The sequence below is a fragment of the Colletes latitarsis genome, chromosome 11, assembly GCF_051014445.1.
Source record: "Colletes latitarsis isolate SP2378_abdomen chromosome 11, iyColLati1, whole genome shotgun sequence".
NCBI lineage: Eukaryota > Metazoa > Arthropoda > Insecta > Hymenoptera > Colletidae > Colletes > Colletes latitarsis.
In genome coordinates, this window is record NC_135144.1 from 24162118 (window position 1) to 24181276 (window position 19159).

The 19159-nt window shown below is 42.3% G+C and overlaps 1 protein-coding gene across 5 annotated transcripts in view; it reads left to right on the forward strand.

Annotated features, from left to right (window-relative positions):
• Positions 1-4689: 4689 nt before the first annotated feature.
• LOC143347850 (uncharacterized) overlaps positions 4690-19159 on the forward strand; it is a 43373-nt gene continuing 28903 nt past the window's right edge. For 2 of the 5 annotated variants that reach the window (XM_076777433.1, XM_076777435.1), the window contains exons 1-2: positions 4690-4971; positions 8448-9186. In XM_076777433.1, the coding sequence (XP_076633548.1) occupies positions 8938-9186 (249 nt within the window). In that variant the 5' untranslated portion in view covers positions 4690-4971; positions 8448-8937. Of the gene's footprint in view, positions 4972-8447; positions 9187-10917; positions 11614-19159 lie in introns of those variants that run through there. The other 3 variants (XR_013080670.1, XR_013080671.1, XM_076777432.1) reach the window with 3 other exon arrangements.

Below are 19159 nucleotides of genomic sequence, written 5' to 3' on the forward strand. Positions count from 1 at the left end.
CTCGCTCCACGCCGTCGTTACCCCTACCCTCGACCGAATCACTCGTCTCCCCACCACCGGTGACGAGCAGCTCTGTCTAGCGCTGGCGGCTCGCCCCCACCATGCGCTGACACGCTACTAGAGCGCTCCACACCCTCCCCTCCCGGCGCGTTGTTGGCGCGCGAGCGGTAGCATTGCCCCTTGCGCCTACTCTAAACCTCTCTCGTGAGAGCAACGTTGCCACCTTACGGCGTAGCTGCGGGGATGATAGACGTGCCTGGACGCCAGCCGCTTCGCGCACCACGCTGACTCGCGTTTATTCGATACGCGACGAGCCGACATCCTTCGCCTCCTCGCTCGGTATACGCGCCTCCGCGATGCTATGCTCGCCTCTTCCGACCGGAAGTCCAGCAATGCGACGCTCCGTCACTGACTGCCACAAACGTTGTTCCAAAGCTCCTTTTCACTGTGTGATTTATTGATTTATTCCTGCAGCAGAGCGGAATAGTCTAATGTCGATGATTGTTAATATTGTAAAACGGCATGTAACATTGTTAATCGCAGTCTCGAACCGGTCTCCGTTGCTAGACAACCGAGGAAAACATGGCATATGTTTCTAGATGTTGTCAGTGTTATGTTTTACACGCGCAACGTTTCAACCTCATTTATGAGATACTGTTTTGCGGAAATGTGTAAAGTCTATATGAGATGCATTTTTTTTCAAATGGTCATTTTCCGTACGCAAACGATGCAACCATCGACAGTCGAGCGTTCAGCAGCCGATATTTAACCAGCGTACAGCGTGATAAATTATATTATAAAGAACGGATTTACATTTAATATATATATATTTGGTTTAAATATTTAATGTTTGCTTTTGTCGGCTAATGCATATGCGAGCAATTGTGGTCACTTAAGCAACAAATGAAAAGGGAAAGAAAAAAATAACAACAGAAAAATATAAAAGATTCGTAATGTCAATACGTACATCATCTGTAATTAATTTAACTGCGTATGGCCTATGAATACATTCGTAATGCTGTGGATGGACCTCGTTTGACGGTCATATCCAAAGTGTGCCGCGATGGGTGGTACAATCGGGCAGAGGATGATTCTACATGTAAAAATAAATTAAAGAAATACAAGTAAGAATTAGTTAAAGAAATAGAATAACATGTTTCTGTTCGAATCCTTGTTGCACGAGACGATCGACTTTGAAAATTCATCGTGTACGCGTGCAATAGTAGAGTACGACTTGGATTTCAGCACAAGTAGAAACTGTGGGTAATGAACAGACGCGCCAGACAAATCGTACTCGATTCCACGCGTATCCCACAAATTTTTAAGTTAAATTATGTTGAAAACAATTTCTCATTCCTTTTTTCGATTTATTTTTAAACGTCGTTAATTGTTAATTGTAACAAACATTTCAGTAAAAAGTAACTATAAATATTTCATCTCATATTATAGTTTCGCTTAAATTATTGCTTCGATGATCGTTATTATCGTTGATCGCTAATATTCCTTATTTGGAAATAATACGTACACTAATTCTGAATATTGTGCGTTTGTTTCTTTAGACCGGAAGTCTAGTTATGCAACCCCCCTTCAGAGTCTGGCATCGTCGCTTTTCTGGGAATGCTTCTCGAAGTATACATTTATTGATTTATATATTTTGATTACGAATAGGATTAAATCTGTAATAGGGGAAAGTAGCTAGAAATTTACCGACTTATATATTTTATCTTATACAGTACAGACTTTATAATCCAGCTATTCGTTAATCCAACACGGCCAGTAATCAAGAGCAACTCGGTGACTGACGTGTTTAAACTTCGGTATTATACAATAATTCAGTTCATTATCTTGTCTATAATTTCAAATTATCTTGTAGTTTTTCAATCGTTAGTTCAAAGTTAGTTAATCGATGTGTGTTAGGAATACTTGGGTCGGAATTACAACCCCCACTGTTTATGTTTCTTTAGCGCAAGTGACCGTTGCGTCGACGCAAGTGAACAGCAGCTGTGTGATTAAAAACCCGTTTGAACGACCAAATTGAGTCTAACCAGTTTCGAGTACAAAGTCTCACTCTCTTTATACGAAATGTAGCGATCCCGATCGGGATTCGCAATAATAAAGTATATAGAATAAAACGCATTAACCCTTATAAGCGTAACGAGTGAAGCATTCAAAGTGGGTCTCACCACTTGGTGTTTGGGGGATGCAATCTGATGTTAATAGTTTTTTTTGTAAGTGGAGACGTAGAGAAAATGGGAAGATGAATTTAGTTTTTAAAAATGCAGTAATATATTTTTAAAATAGGTTTATATATATTATATCTCAGGAAAATAGGATTAGCTATTTATTATCGAACGTATAATATCGCAAAATTCTTGTCGGAAGGGGGTTGCCGGAAACGCCAACTACAAGACGTATAATATCTTGTTCAGATTTTCTTTCACAGCGGAATTCTTTATGACGGAACGGGTTGGAAATTAAATTTAAAAACAAAACACAAACGAAGCGGCGGACAAATTTGTTTTTTATTAAACAACTTTTAATAAAGTCTCAACAATATTCGTGCTCTCAAAATTGGAACACAGCGCAACATTCCATTCTTTGTTAGAATTAAAATTAATATACAATTTTATTAAAATATTTTACAACTATTTTTCAAAGGAATTTATTTACGTTTTGAAGAGTTGGATTAAATTTAAATGGATTGGTACTTTTTAATTTAAACTATATTAAAAATTGGGCACGCGTAAATTTAGTGAAACGACATCGAGTGGAAGATTTTAGTTATACTATTCTCGTTTCTGAGAGTGGTCGCTTGGAAAATGATAAATCTTAGAGCGCAGACTATGCATAGAATTTACTCCTCCAGTTATAGCGTAGCCAACGGATGATGCTAGTCGACTGTAAATATGCTTTGTAAAGTATTCACGAATGTGTCATCTTTAAACCACCAGGCTGAGTTACCCGTCTGAAAGCAATGTTCTGATCCTAGCCACCAGCATGCAGCACTGAATAGCGCACAACACATACATTCCTTTGGTATTTCTAGCACATTATTTCGTGATCAATAACGTTCGATCATACATAGTCATTTGTTCGACGTTAGGCATCTTTATCGAAAGGCGGTGGTCGTTTGTGGGACTGCAACGTTATCACTGAAGGTCGGTAAAGAAAGCTCCAAGAGTTCGAAAGGAGTCGCGAGAAGGGTGGCTACCCACTCGCGGAAAACTGTTGACTGTTACCTGGTCTTTCGCGGCGAGGCTTTTCTTTCGCCGTACTTCTTTCACCCTCCGTCAGATGTCAGCGTCTTCGATGAACGGAGGGGTGGTGCAGCCACCAACCCCTCGTAAACTCTGCAAGTTTCGAATACCGCTGTCAGGTAGAAGCGACTGAAATTTTGGGTCGCGTTGGCTTTCATAACTTACGAACATACGGAGTACATGGTCCGTTTAACTAATTACAACTCCGAGTAGTTGAACTAGTTTCAGTCCGCGGGCAGACCATGACATTTAACGTAAGCCGGTATCGCGTAATTAAATGAAAGCGTTAGTCTTAACGACTGTTTCACGGTAAACATCTTAACGACGTACTCGTATCATCGTTTCGAAACTGACTGCGTGTAACGAATTCCATGATAACGAGCGTGCATTAGGTGATAAACAAAACGATTTGCTCGTAATGTAATTGGTCATAGTCGTTGATAAATTGAACCACTACACCAGAGGCAATGTCGCGTTAGCGTCCGTCTTACGTAAAGCTGTCAGGGTTCGTTGTCCTGGGTTAAGGACCTTTCGATTCGAAACTCGTTAAATGTATTGGACGTGGTAGGATCATGGTAGGAGTACCCCAACAGCTGAACCATTGGACGAAACCGTAACAATGGATGCTGCTAATACAAGGTCATCTCTTGACACCTAGAATACTTTACCTAATCCAGAGACTTCGTAAACTTTTTAATTCTAATTTTTAATGTAAGTCTATCAACCATATTGCACAAATTGATAACCCGGATTAATATATGGGGTATTCGGTTACAGGAATAATTAAGTATGTCAAAATTGCGTTTGAAGCTTGACTTCAATTTGAACAAAGAAGTATCATAATACATCGTTCTTCGTACAGAATTCTTATTGTTATCATCTGTTGCAAAGAAGTACCACTGCCGTGAAGGCTTACGTACCTCCAGCTGATATTCTCCCACGTATATTTGGGCATATTTCTCATTTATTTATTTGTTCTTTCGTGCAATTGTGAATGAAATACGTTTAATTTTGTCCTGTATAGTCATATTAAACCAATTCTTCATTACAATCCTTTCTTACGAGTAAAAAAAGTAAAGAGGGCTCAAACGGAATTTCGTTAATTTTGATACTTGGTTTGTTTTGACTTGTGAAATCATCCCTTAAAATTAGTTGAACAGTTACGGTTACCCTTACGCAATAGATGGTAGATCGTTGTCGCGTATTCGTGTGTAGGCCGTTAGTCAGAGTGTTAGCATAAAAACAATTGTTAGGAGAATACGGAGCCACGTGTCTTGTAAGGCTGATGGCAGTCGAGAAAGGCGCGTGTTGACGCGCCGCAGAGGTGGTTGCGTGCGCTGGCGCATGCGATCGATACCAAACACCGCCGGGGATTCACGTCCCCGCGCGACGTCACGATAGGAGAGCCGAACGGGACCGACGGAGGACGAGGTCGACCGAGACCGTCCGAAGTAGCGCGAGCCGCGTTAGCAGCAGCCGTCGACGCGAGCACGGCCCAACCGTCACCGTCGTTTCGACGTCGTGGACACTTTCTTGCCGCCGATCGTCCACGCGGAAATCGCGAGCCAACCCGTTCGTAGTCAGACCCGCAGCGTAACCATCGAGCTCGAATCTCGATGACCGCGAGCCGCGCGCGAAAGTGATCCAAGTGGTGTGTTCGTCTCTTGACTGGAAAGGTCGCGGTACGAGGACACCAGTTCGAACAGAGATCCGAGTAAGTTTCAGGCAACGATTTTCGTTTTGCAAATTCCACCGACCCTCGACCCAGAACCCCACGACGAATATCCGAACGTTTGGTATCGTCGTCGATAGAACGGGGCGTAACGATCCGTCCGTCAAAATTTCAACGATACTCGAGTCGTCTTGAGGAAACAAAGCTGCGCTACCGTTACGATACCGGAGCGGTGTCGGCTCGGTCTGATTATCGACGGTGCATTCTACTGCCACGTAACACGGTCCCCCTGTGTAATAGGTCGCGACGAGGCGAGGTTACGATCGAGAAACGATCGCTGGGAGGGAGGATGATCGGAGAGTTTCCCGTATAAAAGTAACGGAAATTGTCGTGCGTCTCTGTCGCGTCAGACCAGCGACGAGCCGCAACCCTTTTAGGTCGCAGCGCAGCTGAGCTCGACCGGGCGCGACCCACAACCCTACATTCGCGGTCTGCGGCGTGACCTAACCTCAACTCGCCCCACCTTGAGCGAGCTTCGTTACCACCCTCTCCCCCTACGGAAGATTGGTACGGCAGGGGTGGCTTTACGCACCGGTTTATCACTTTGATTTCACGCCAGTTAACGCGTTGATTCTTTCGGTGCGGAGGTACCGCGATCACGGGCGTCGCGACGTTCACGGTTAACGCTTGTCCCGCGCCGTCACTTTCTGCGGCAGCTCCTCAAGGTAACGGTGCAGAGCTGCCATAACTTTCGAATGGTCGTGACTGACCTTGGCAAAGAACACCGCGTACATCGCTATCATAGGCGTCATCCGGGCGTATCGTTAATTAATGACGATCGATTTGACGAATCGGGACCGACCTTCTTCTTGTCGTCGTAACGATCGTCACGGCGACGGAGCAGCCGGGCACTTGTATTTATGACACCGACCGCTTCAATTTTTAATCGCGACACGGATATAATTGTTTCTGTGCTGCAGTGACGTCGACGGTGCACTTGTTCCACTACTGGAAATCTATTCCTGCTGCTGCGAAATATTTATCTCTCGTCCTATATCGCAACTACGAACAGCTTCCAGCAAACTTTATTCGACCACAGTCGACGAACCATGCGTAATTTGCACTCGTTATTGCACGACATATAAATTACTTCATGCGGTAGAACCAATAGGGAAACACGATTGCTCGATTAAACGAACTTTTGGACGATACTTATTTTCTTGGCACGAATTATCTTATACTTGAAAAATAATAACAACACCGATGAGAAAGTATAAACATATGATACTGGGTCCTTCTGGTTTTCGGATTTAACAAGTTTTCTCCCATATTTGACTATGTAGAATTGCGCTTTGTACATTCTTCGAACCATCTGTGTCACATAGGAAATCGTGGATAACTTAAACAACTCTTTATGTTGTGACTTAACCCCCTTTTTAAATACCACGAATTCTTGGAAGATTTTCAATATAAACATTTTTAATGTAAAAAATCGTAGCTTCTCCTGATACCATGCAACTTCGTGTTCTTCGATTTCTATTGTAACAGTTATCACTTTTCCCACTATTATTCCAATAAGAACATATTCTAAGATCGTTCGGATAACGGAGACTTATACAATAGAGGTTCCATTGTATTCCATCATTGTGTAAATACAATTTCGTGGATACAAACGGAAAAGAAACGTAAACTTCAACGGGCATTGTCGAAACGTCGGTTGAAACGCAAGGTGACATAAATGCTGACACGCGTCGGTATATCAAAATTGCTTGACTTACTAAAATTAAATTGAATTATCCGTTGCAACATATGGTAATAGGGTGAAAATTGGATTTATATCTTACGTGATTGCGGTAGCGTTATATCGTGAACTAATGGCTGCAAAAGCTGTAAGCTCGTTTCTTTATTCTCCAAAGGAATTTAATGGATTGAAAGTCGTTGATTGGACTTTCTTGAACTAACTCGTTATATTTCTTCCTAATTTGAAAAATGTAAAAGTTACTTTTGATACATATTTTGGGAAATTGAACCTTTTGTAGAGCAATTAAACAGACTGACAAAGATGCATACATGTTCTCTACTAGTGCAAAGTTAACAGCATCGTTCAAGGCTACATATTCTGCTGCGAACACACAAGCGTTTCTGTCGATACTTCTTGTAATATGGAAATTTAATTGTGAGGGGTACAGGTAATTTTGATTCTAAAAACTAAGACGACCTGCAGGTCTTTCCCAAGTTCTTTTCCAAACCAAGATATAAAAAATGTTGTATTTTGTATGTTTTTTACGTAAACTGTTTCTTCCTGTCTTTATGTATAGAAAAGTGTTAAGCCATAACCATTATGGACGCAATACTTTACGAGATACTTCATATTTTATGTTAGGATATAACACAACCTTAACCTCGGCCGGTGTTCAAACGTTCCGCTATGAATTCTTAAACATTTCATTACACGTTTTCTTACATTTTTCATTGCAATCTTAAATTGCGTAGCAATATCTTCGCACGATTATTTTTAACGTTAACTTTCATGTTACCCAATGTTTACTTTTGCATGGTTTCCCGTTAACCTGTTTGCTGTTTCCTAGCTAATTATTTACATATGCATGTATAAGCTTACGCGGTCATGAGGTTTGCGATTCAAATTTCATGCTATTACAATTACCATTGTGCACTCTTGAATAATGATCCTTTTGCTACAGTCAAACTCTACAGCTAATTTTTTAGCGAGGAAACGTGTTCGTTGAATCATTTGTGCGTAGGATGCTCCGAAAGAGGTTTCTTGCGTAGTTGAAACCATAATTTATTTGGAGAGTGTCCGGAGGAAGTGTCCCTGTGATCATGAAACATTCACTGTTCTTCGCTACGCCAAACTTGCCCATTTACACACAGAAACACGTTTTCTGTCGTCGATGGTTCACACGGAACTATTTACAGTGTTTTACTAATAACCTGTATTCGTCAAAAATTGGATTCTGCGCGTGAAATTACTTTAAGAAATTTGTATAAACAAATGTCCTGTTTGACTTTGTTTTCAAGTTATAGCGTGCTCTATGCCGGATTAATTCTTTCGAAAAATGGAAATAGTTGAACTAATTCCACCTAACTATTTACGAACAGAACTCAAGTGTTTGGTGTTGAATCTACGTGTAAAATTCATCCCTCGTGCTACAAGGCGCCCTGTATACGAATAACCCCTAACACGTTGACTGCCACGCGCATTTTACGTTGGTTGCCCATGGCGCCAACAGGAATTTTTTATTATGCGATGCATAGTATGTTGAAATATTATCTATTTAACGGATAGTTGAGTTGGACTCTGCCTAGCTTTATTTTCTTTGACATCTAATCTTGAGAATTAATTCGTCTATTTCCTTGGTGAAAAATCGTGTCACTCATATGTGGGTGACGTGACAGTCAATGTGTTAAAAGAGTATCCGAAAAGCAGGGGAAACGCTTGGAAGCTCGAAGCAGATTCGAATCGATCGGTCTAACCCTATCCCGTTCTCTGTTTGCAGACACTCGAGCCCTTACTCCGCATCTACTCCAGCCGCTGGACTCGCGCCGCTTCCGTTCGTCCGTCGTCGCTTCGTCCCCGCCCCCCTCAGCAATAAAAAAAATAGTTCCGTCGGGGAAAACCGAGAGGGTTGGAACCCTCCGCGGTCCACCGCGGTAAGGAATCGAGGAAAGGGGAGGTAACGATAGCAGAAGAGCTGGGTCGTGAGGGGTCCAAGAAGCGTAGCGTTCGGGTGTGATGTGGTGGAGCCCCCCGGGGGGCCGCGGGGGCAGGAGGTTCGTGGCAGATCGGTCGTGAGGGCCCCAGGCACGCCTCGGTTGCCCCGCGGCGAGGTCGCCGGAGGGGCGGAGGAGGAGGTAGGATGGTGTGACCTCCGGCGTTATCCCGCCCGACGCGGAGGTGGTGCTAGAGGTGGCGGAGGCAGTGGCGGCGGTGGCGGCGGCGGAGCCGAGCAGCTGCTGCTCGACTCGGAGGAGGAGGAGCCGACGGCGATGTCGAGACCGCTTCGCGGTGAACGGGACCACGTGAGCCGTTGCGACCTCCGAGAACAGCGCGACCTCCGCGACCTTCGGGACCTACACGACATCAGGGACCTGCGGGATCTCAGGGACCTCCGGGACGTAAGGGACGTCAGGGACAACAGAGAGAGACACGGTTCCGGGAGACACCATCGGGACGAGTACCTGGATTACGATCACCATCCCACCGCTGCGTCCACCTCTGCACTCACCAACAATCCGGTGAGTCTCACACACCTTGCGTCTCAACTAGGTTACGATTCTTCCGGTGTCGTTGATCCCCTGTATCAAGGATCGAACGGTTGAAACGTACGTTGCAAAACTTGATTTTGATCACGCGTATCGGGGCAGACAAAGTAGCACAGATATGTTATCGTTAACGGTTGACCGTCAGTGTGCAATCTTAAAACGAACCCTGAAAGACGGATAGGAGATTTTTGAACGCACGCGTCTCGAAGAATCCCTAACGAGGCCAAGGGGTTTAATTTCTGGCGGAGAGGGCCGATCGACGAGAGACTTGAATACAAAATTAAAGAACCCTGCACTCACCCTAAAGGAAGTTGAATTCTCAAGAACGGAATAGAGAATTTTCTGAAATTATGCGCGAGAAGATCAGTCGATGTCGCTGATAATTTGCATAACGCCGATGTACTCGTACGTGGAAAGACATCGATTAATTCAGCCGGGCTTATCCGCTATCGCCACGGGATGCAAGCTCGAGAGTGTACTACGGCTCCGCGTTATCTCCTCCGGTCGATATTGAGCACTTTGTGAATTTTCGAAAGTTAGTTTGACTTGGAGGCAATTACAGGTTTGAAGACTCGTGGTGGCGCGCCCCGCTACGTTATCACTTTTAGTCAAACAGTAAAGAGAAAGAAATAGATCGAAACTTGGTCGTTCCCGTGGAAGTTCGTCTTTTACGGAATCCTTCGATGGAATTCCCGTCTACTCTTTATGGCGTTTGACACAGACGCAACAGGCACGAGACGGGCGTGGAGGTGATAAATGTTGCACAAAGTGCTGTCAGGTATGAATATCTCAGGAAGCAATATTCACGCGTATAAGGTACTTTCGACGAAGCTTCGAGAGAGCAAATGTTCGGTATGCAGATTGGTGCTTGAAATATTTCCCTTTTAATATCTCCTCCACTTCGTACTGTGCAATATTACGCAACGCCGCGATAAGAGCGCGTCTTTATCGTGTTCATGCTTTTCAATCATTCTGATTTTCGACTTGTTAAATTAAATTCTCCTTCGTTGTCTGAGAGACGACACTGACTTTGTTGCAATCTTTCGCAACTCGATGGCCCTGTACACGTAATTTACGATGGTCGCACAGAAACTGTGAAATTCGTTTGTTCGTACGTACTGTACAGAGCTGAAAAGATGGCGAGTGAAAAGAATACATAGTGGATTAGTCGATCCTCTACATACGCATATTTTTGATTATCGTTGAACGATTCGTAGTTTATTAATAATGTTTTGGATTGGAATCATTATGTTAAGTTTATACACGCCCAGATAGATTCTAGAATGATTGTACGATACAACCTCACAGCCCACGTTTATGTAACGCTGTCTATTTAATTTAATCTCATACAATATACGCTTCGGGTATAATATTTATATTTGAACTTCTTTAAAAAGAATCCTTTGGGAGAGGGGTTAATTTCCTGACCTGGGATCATCGATCGACTACCAAACGCGGAGAGAACGTTATTTGGGTAGGAAAAGTATTTCAGGAAACTAGTTCACGCGGGGAAAGTCGCCTAATCTATTCCGGCCCGCGGCTGAAAGAATTGAATGCCGTGGAACGAACGAGCGAACGCAAGAAAATGAAAGATGGACGGGCACTGATCAAAGCGGTCTCTCGCCCTAGTTGCGCGTCGTTCCTGATATATCCACGGTATCCAGTGACCGCGGTCTTCATTTAGCGCTTCTGCATCTTTCATAGGGGCTAGTTCCGTGGAAACGGCCGGTGGTGCAGCATCCTCGGTGCCTCTCGTTTGCAGCTGCATTCAACCCCCTGGCTTCCATTCTCGCCAACACATGCAGCCGTGCATCCACCTCTCGAGGGTCAGAAGTCCTAATGAGACAGACACACGGTAGATGATGGGGTAGAAAATGGAATCGAGCCTCTCTTACCCACCCTCTCTTTTTAACGCCGGACGGGAAACTGGACCGCGTTTTGCACACCGTCCCCAAGGTCGACGCGGACCGATTTTAATAATGTTAGGCGTCAGGGTATCGGAGTTTAACGCCATGGAGTACGGGGCATCGTTAAAAACAACGATGTTCTCGTTTAAGACAACAGGTACGGAACTTTTTAATTGTTCCACGTAGCGTGCTTGGCGACTGAATGGAAACAAATTTTCCAGGGATAATGTTCCGACCCAGGGATTCTCAACGAAAGCCATTCTTACTCCTTTAACGTGTTTAAGTATTATGTGTATAGAAATTGTAAAACTGTGGATCGTTGACGTTCATTGATATTTGAAGAAATTTATATCTAGAAATTATATTCGTGTTTTGAGACTTATCGTAAAATACTATTTTGTTATTAACGAAGACTTTAGTATGCAATTACAAGTTCCTTCGTGACTCGTTTCTTAGATGTAATCACTATTGTTAAAGAAATATACGATTTCATCGGATCCATCCACACAATTCAGCTACCTTCGTTTCTACCCTACTGACTGACCAAAATATGTTCTATCATTATTTATAATTTAAGGCTTCCATTCAACAGTACTCGTAAATACCAAAGTAATCTTTGTTCATTCGTAAATAATTAACGAACACGAACAACTATTATTTCCGCCCAATTAGTATGTAAATGTTGGTAGAAATTTTTTACGACGAATTATCTCTGCGAGTCGTTGCAAGTTATTTAAAAAGAAAAAACAAACAAAAAAAATAATATGACGCGCACCATATGGCGCTTTCCGTAATAGCTTATGGCTCCACAATCACTCCATATGGTGCACTCTGCATTTAAGGGGTTAATAATCTCTTTATTACGGTCAATAAAATTCTTTCGTGAATTCATGGAGTTTCGTAAAAATCAGCATACCGTTTCCAAAGCGCCTGAATTGTTTTAAGAACTTTAAATTGCCCAGGTTCCCAAGATATTCTGTCGACATTTTTACTTCTTCGAACGGAGGCAGTTTTCAAAAACGACTAGAATCCTGGGAATAGCAAATGGACTTGTTGTCGAAAACTTGTTGGGTCCGGCCGATAATGCAAGGAAACGTATCAGGACACCGGGTGGTTGATTTATTCGTTTACTTTCTATTCGGTATGGAAATCAGTTTACAACGTGCTCATTACGCGCGCCATACGGTTTTGAGAAAAAAAAAGGAACGAGAAAAAGATGCAGATTCGATTAACGCGAATGCTGGGAATTACTGACATTTACGAAATATCCGGTTGTCGAAAATTTGCATCCCGAGAGCGGCTATGCTGGACCCGTCGTTAACACGATTCAACTACATTAAAACGTTACGCTTGACAGTGTCGTTTCATCAGGCACGACGTAACAACTTTTTTTTCGCGCATCGCGGTGCTTGTGTCGCACGATTCTTTAATCGATATCTTTAGGCGTACTCCGGTATCGATTATAAGGGTATTTATCACCGTACCTTTCATTAATCTCGATCGCGCGTCCATCGACTCGTTCACTTTATAATCGTACACCTGTAATCATGCAAATAACGGGGCAACCATTCAAACCTGTAACTATACAGGGTGTTACACGTAACTGTCGCCACGATCTTTCGTTCAAGAACTAATCAGTTTCTGGTCAGCTGCAAACTACAATACATAAAGCTATCAAAAAATTTGCCTATTCTAAGAAAGTTAGTAGCTTGCGTCGAGACGAATTGCGTCAAAACGACTGAACGACTTACAAGCAAAAAATAAAAACAGTGATGTTTGAAATTGTTACTTACACTTTGAATCGTAATTAATAACTGTAGTACATTTCGTTGTATGCATAGCTTTGATCTATAGTAAAAGATTTTTGTTTAGTTGCTCTAGAATGCTCTCACGGCAAATTTCCCTGCATTACGAGTGAAAATTTGCTGCTTCGGACGTTTTACATTTTTACTTTCAAGGTTGATTTTTTTGGGATGGAGAAATTTTTTTGTATATAGCTTTGTTTATTGCAGTTTGTAGCTGACCAGAAACTGATTTCTGTTTCTTTGGTACATTTGGAAAGATCGTGGCGACAGTTACGTGAAACACCCTGTACAAATATCGTCCTTGATAATCTCACGAACTTAATCTGAACTTTCCGGTCGTCGTACGTCAAGGCCAATTATCGATCGTTCTTCAACGCCAAGACTCGAGACGTGTCACTATCATCTCGCAATGTAAACGATTCATTATCGTCCACCACCCGGACACTATAGAACCCGACTTTACTTTGCTCTTATACACGTAGACATTCAACCATTCGCGTTGGAAATTCATCGATAGCCACGGACGACCAAACGATCTATAAAATGGTAAATCTGCAGTCTCATAGCTGTTTCCAATTAAAACAAACCTCAAAAGCAAATATACTTTTTGCTATTTAAAAAGGAAACGTTAAATTGAAAAATTGGTTTTTATACGGGGAGAGGAGGAGTGTAAAATATCTGATAAGATTTTTAAGATGGTTAGGTTAGGTCTGTATCCTGGCCTCTCGATGGAGGTCGAGCAAGTAGAAGAAAATTGGGTCCCTTTGACACGTTGTGCAACCCTGATTTCACGGAGGCCAGAATTAAAATCTAATCCAATCGTGTCGCGCCAGTATTTTATTTTTTCTTTTTGTTAAGATCGTTGGAATAGAGCTGATCTTCTTTATTATTTTTTGATTAACTATTTAAACGATGTTGCATGACCTCCGTGAAATTACGTTGTGCATAGCTGTGGTTGCGTCGCTTATCAGAAAATGCCCGAAGGTAAAGAGATTTAGGTCATCGGGATCATTGGAGACTCGGGATAAAGCCTGATAGTTGAAACGTACTTCTATTTGCGTTAAAATAGTGAACAGCTCTTCGAACGTCAATTTTTTATCGCCAATGACTCGTTTCGAGTAGGATTTTATTGATCTGACTGCGCGCTCCTACGGTTCGCCAAAATACGGTACGGGTGGAGATACCGAATGCCACTACGCTTACTCCTTTATCAAAAAATCTATCATGCGTTGGTTATTCGTTTTGTCGTCAAAAATATCTTGAATCCTTTTTTAATTTAATAATGGTTTCTGTGGTCTTAAAAATATTATAAGGCATACAATATGTAACTCCAAATATCTTACTTGGCACTAAGGAAATAAATCACAACATAGATCTAACTAAACCAATACCTGGTAGACTTATACACACTACTATTTTCTATAAAAACACTAGAGAGAATTAATTTATTACTTTATTTGACAAAATCTAGCCGTTTTCATATCTACACGTTTCGGCCACGTTTCGTTTTTGTATCGTGGAAAGTGAAAATCGTGGAAATGCGCGGCACACGATTACGATACCATTGGAAAATTGGAACAACAGGAACCGGAAGCGGGTAATCGATCGCTCGGTTGATCCTCGAATCTCCAACTAGCGCGCGGGACATTGCGCCGCACAACGAATGCAAATGAAATTTTGCATATTTATGGAACGATCGTTCGATTATGCCCATGTACGCGGAGCAACAAATCCTGGTTTATTTCTCCTCGCGCGTACGCGACTCAATTATCCGACGATTTCACTCGCGCGCGCTGATAAAGTGTAATTTTCGCGCGGAATAATTTAATCCGCTAAAAGGCGATATTACGCAGGCATATTTTCCACCGTAGTTTTCTCCGACAATGCATGAATATTAAATTTGTTTTTTCGACATGTAAATATGCGCAATTATGGCACCAAATTGTTGCGTCAACCGGAATCTAGTGAATCGCGACCATCGACTAGGAATGTTAAATTCTTGCGAAACCGACTACGATCGGTTCGCTAGAAAATTGAGCCTTGCGTAACTTATTCGAAAAATTGTTTCTCCAGTTACGTGAACGTTTTCAATTATTAGGTTAGATTTGCATGTATTTGTGGCCTTACAAAGGGAAGAATTAGCCGAAAATTAAGTAGCAAACAAATCGTTGCATAATATTTTCGACGAGGCAAATAGTTTTATGTCATCGACTGTTCTCGTTGCATTCGGTCCACTAAATGCTGATTTATGCTATAATAGAGGTTTTAATTTCTATCAAAGATATAAGATGCAAGGTCCATAAACTTTCAAACAAAATTTTTGTTGATATTATTTCTGTTATCGTACGTCAAATATAGAATGTTCAGTGTCAGAAAAATAAACGTTTCCTCGTTCGAAATTATCCAAGTTTTACCGAATCATGATCCAGCATCCGAACACGTAGCAACTTCGCTTAAATGCAATTACTAGCTTTCTAGCTAATATCTCCGCCTCGTAAATCCGCAATCGCAGCGAATAGGTACCTGTCGTTACTAAAGATTTTTATACCGCGAAACTGGGTACGCAAGTTCCTCTTATTACGGTCTAAAAAGCTCGTATATACATCGCGTTCCTATAACTCGCGGCTTTTCATTAAATGGTGGAGCATTAAGACGAGAGGAAAACGATCTTGGATGTAAAATAAAAATGTCACTCGCTGATACTATGCTGACCTACAATATGTATTTGCGGATAAATGATGAAATCGTGTACGTTTGTCGATGCTCGAGACGGTAAAACTGGTTTGGTAAAAATTTATCTTTCAATTGCTATTTTTAAAATAAAAGTCCCCTCTTTCCGTATGCAACAACCGTCAGGTAGTCAACGATCAAACTATCGCTGACATTTTCGCGTTTACTTGCCTAATAATTTTAATTTTATCCATTCCATTAACATTTCTGATACAAACAACAGTACCAATGAAATTTTTCATCGTCTCGAAAGTCTAAATATAAACGATTGCGTTGTCAGCGATCAAATTCCTTTCGTTTTTTCATTCAAAATTTTTGATATATTTGAAATTTTCTAAATTAACTTTAATAAATCTTTGAACACCGATACCTTTCCAATATATTGGAAAATATTTTTGGTCTTCTCTATATTTAAAGGTGGTTATAAATCTCTCATACTCATTAGTATTCAAAGCGCGAAGCCCAATGTATTCGAAGACGTAGGTTTTTACAAGAATCGCATTTTTGCGTAGAAATTTAATAACCACTGAACAACGTTGGGTGGTATCTGGGCTGATCTACATTAAGAACATTAAGAAAGGTTTTCAAATAAATTCTACATAAATTGATTTTCGAAAAGCTTTCTCTCCGAATCGTTCCAGTCTTCTATCGTAACTTCAAGTACTTAGTATTCATTCGAGTACTTTATACTCCTGGTTATCTAATTTTATAACCGACAGAACTCAGATCGTAAGATTTAATGTTCCAAAAAGATCGCCATGCGATCAGATGTACCGCGAGGATTCCATTTAGGTTCGTTGATTTTTTAACTTATTTATTAACGATATTACTGATGTTATCGTAAACAGTGATTTTCTACTATACGCTGTCGACCTGAAAATTTATTGTACTGTCCAGAGAGTGGAAGCTGCAGCTCTAGTACAATTGGACCTTGACTCGCTTCCTGGTGTGCAGGAAACAAGCTTTAAAAATTATTTTAAAATTATTTCAGCTACAATATATTTCTTTATGCCTTAAGTATCGTAATTTAATTCTAATATATTATTAAAAGAATAATTAACTCTCGATACTGTAAATCTCATTTATGGTATAGTTCAATATCTTTCGAATTCTTTCGTTCTCTTAATGCTGTATCTTTGGTCCGTATTACCTGCGTCTATTTACTGTCGTAATTATGATCCTACACAGTCGCAACTTCGGTTACTGACTCTCGAGCAACGTGGCACGACGACCAAGTCGCTCTTTGTACATAAACTAATCAGTCGGCTAATTAATTGGCTGTTTCGATGTTCCGTTCGAATTGAATTTTCGTATTCCTGCTAGAAATTTATTTTAAAGTAATATTGTTACGCACAATATACAGAGCGACGAAAAAGAAGAGTCAATATTTTATTCTTAATATGTACCTACGAACATATATCCCCGAGGTTTCAAAATATTTAGAATTCTTCTTCCCCAGATCGTCCCTTACGAGTGTACGCGAGTTTCCCCACTTTGAGGGCAGAATTTGAAGAAAAATTATCGAAAAATTTTCTGGTATCGCGAAGGTTGATCGATCGCCGTGTACCCGGAGAGTCCCTAAAGTGCGTCGCTCGCTAAAAGATTCAGAAGCACGGTCGCGTAAATAACCGGGCGGTATCGGTTAGGCGAGCAACATCGATCTATCTGCATCGTACGACGTAACGAGGACGATCAAACGCCGCGTTTATGGAGGAACTAGAGTGCAAGGGATAATAAATTTCCGCCGAAAAAACGTTCGATCGAGGGGCAGACGTCGCGTAGCGGGATGACGGACGTCGATCGATGGAGGATAGAGGACGCAACCGTGGTCAGAGCGGGTTCGATCCGCGATGTTTCTTCGGGGTAGTGGGTCTCTCGATGGTTGCTACGGTCTCCAGACCCGGTTCCATCGAATATAGGTCAGTATACAAGCCGGTAGGAGCAAAAGAGCAGCTTGGACTTTTAGCCCGTGAGGCCAGCACGATCGTCCCGTAGCGAACGCCGGTCCGGAGACTGCTAACGGCCAAACGGGTTTGCACCACGGCTTCGCCTTCCTTCCTTCCTTTTTCTCGGCAGTTTCCTTTTTGCCCAGAAAGGATTCCTTCGGACGTGTATCTTCGCCCGGTCCCGGCCGATTCACCGTCGAAATTATTGTTAATGGACCGCTCGTGGTGTGCATCGCGGCTGTACTGACACTCGCTCGACCGGTCGTTCCTTTTAAGGCATTGGAATCCGTATAATTCGGCCGTGGCTTTAACGTTTCGCGTTTGTAATTAAACGTCCCTTTGTTTTGCCCTTGAGACTGTTTCGTACACGGTACCTTTCCCCGTGGATATCGGAGATGAGATTCCGGGGGTCGGCGTTCGTGACGAACGTTCGAATTCTTCGGCGGGGGGAGGGGGGGGGGCGGATACTATCGCTGCGGATCGATCCTGCCAATTAAATGAATATTTTTACGTCGACGAGCGAGCCTGAAACGCGAACAGATACGAAAATGGTAAACGAACGTACGAGTTTTGTTCACCCGAGTTACGACGAATCGATGAAACGACGCACGGTAGGAGGGTGGTTCCACCGAATACGCGGTCGAAAGTCGATTTAAACAATTTTTAAAACCGTTAGATGTTTGTTTTTCTTATTTTTTTTGTGAGTAATTTTAATAAAAATACAGTTTAAATTTAGAGTCCAATTTGCACGAGTAAGTTTACAACCGTACCCTCTTAAAGGTAGCGTGAAACAAATTAAATACTCTAATCCAGTTTAGTTCGGAAATCGAAACCTTAATTATTGTACTGTGCATGATGCCCCGCAGTGGGTGGTACGGTCGAACGAATGTTTTTTATACGAGTGTTCGTTTTTCCACGAAAAAATCAGCCTTAAAAATTCAAAGTTACGCATTTGTATTCACGGTTACCGATAAGACGGGCAACGGAAACGTTTATAACAACAATGATCTCGCTTTAGAATAATCGGAGGACAAGTTTTACCATTCGCCATCTCGCCGTTTCACGATGCAACAAGAGCCGCAAGATAGTCCGCGATAAAGAATACAGCGACAAATTCACGTTTCTTGCCTTTCGACCGCCCCGAGAGCGAAAAAGGGAGAAAGAAAGTCGCGCGAACGTGGGAGGGAAAGAAACAGCCGGACGAGGGATAAAAAGGAGGCAAAGAAGTAGTATGCGTGGAGGTACGGAACGAACGTGATCGTGAGGCAAGACCTAGGGCCTTTGTTGTCCTAGGCTGGCGGGCTTTCGGTCCACTTCTAGACTGTGTTTTGTTACAGCACGCCATAGTTACACTCTTTCTTTCCTCCCTCCAACGGCGGTCCTTAAACACGTTCTAACCCACTGTCGTCCTTCGTCTCTGTGCCCTTCCTTGCCCGCTGCACGCAAACAGACGCGACCAGCGTAGGTTGCGATGCGGCTCAGGAATGGTCAAAATGTGTTTTAGAAAGTATTCGAATTACGAATACCGTACCAATTTGTATTCCGCTCGCGATCGATT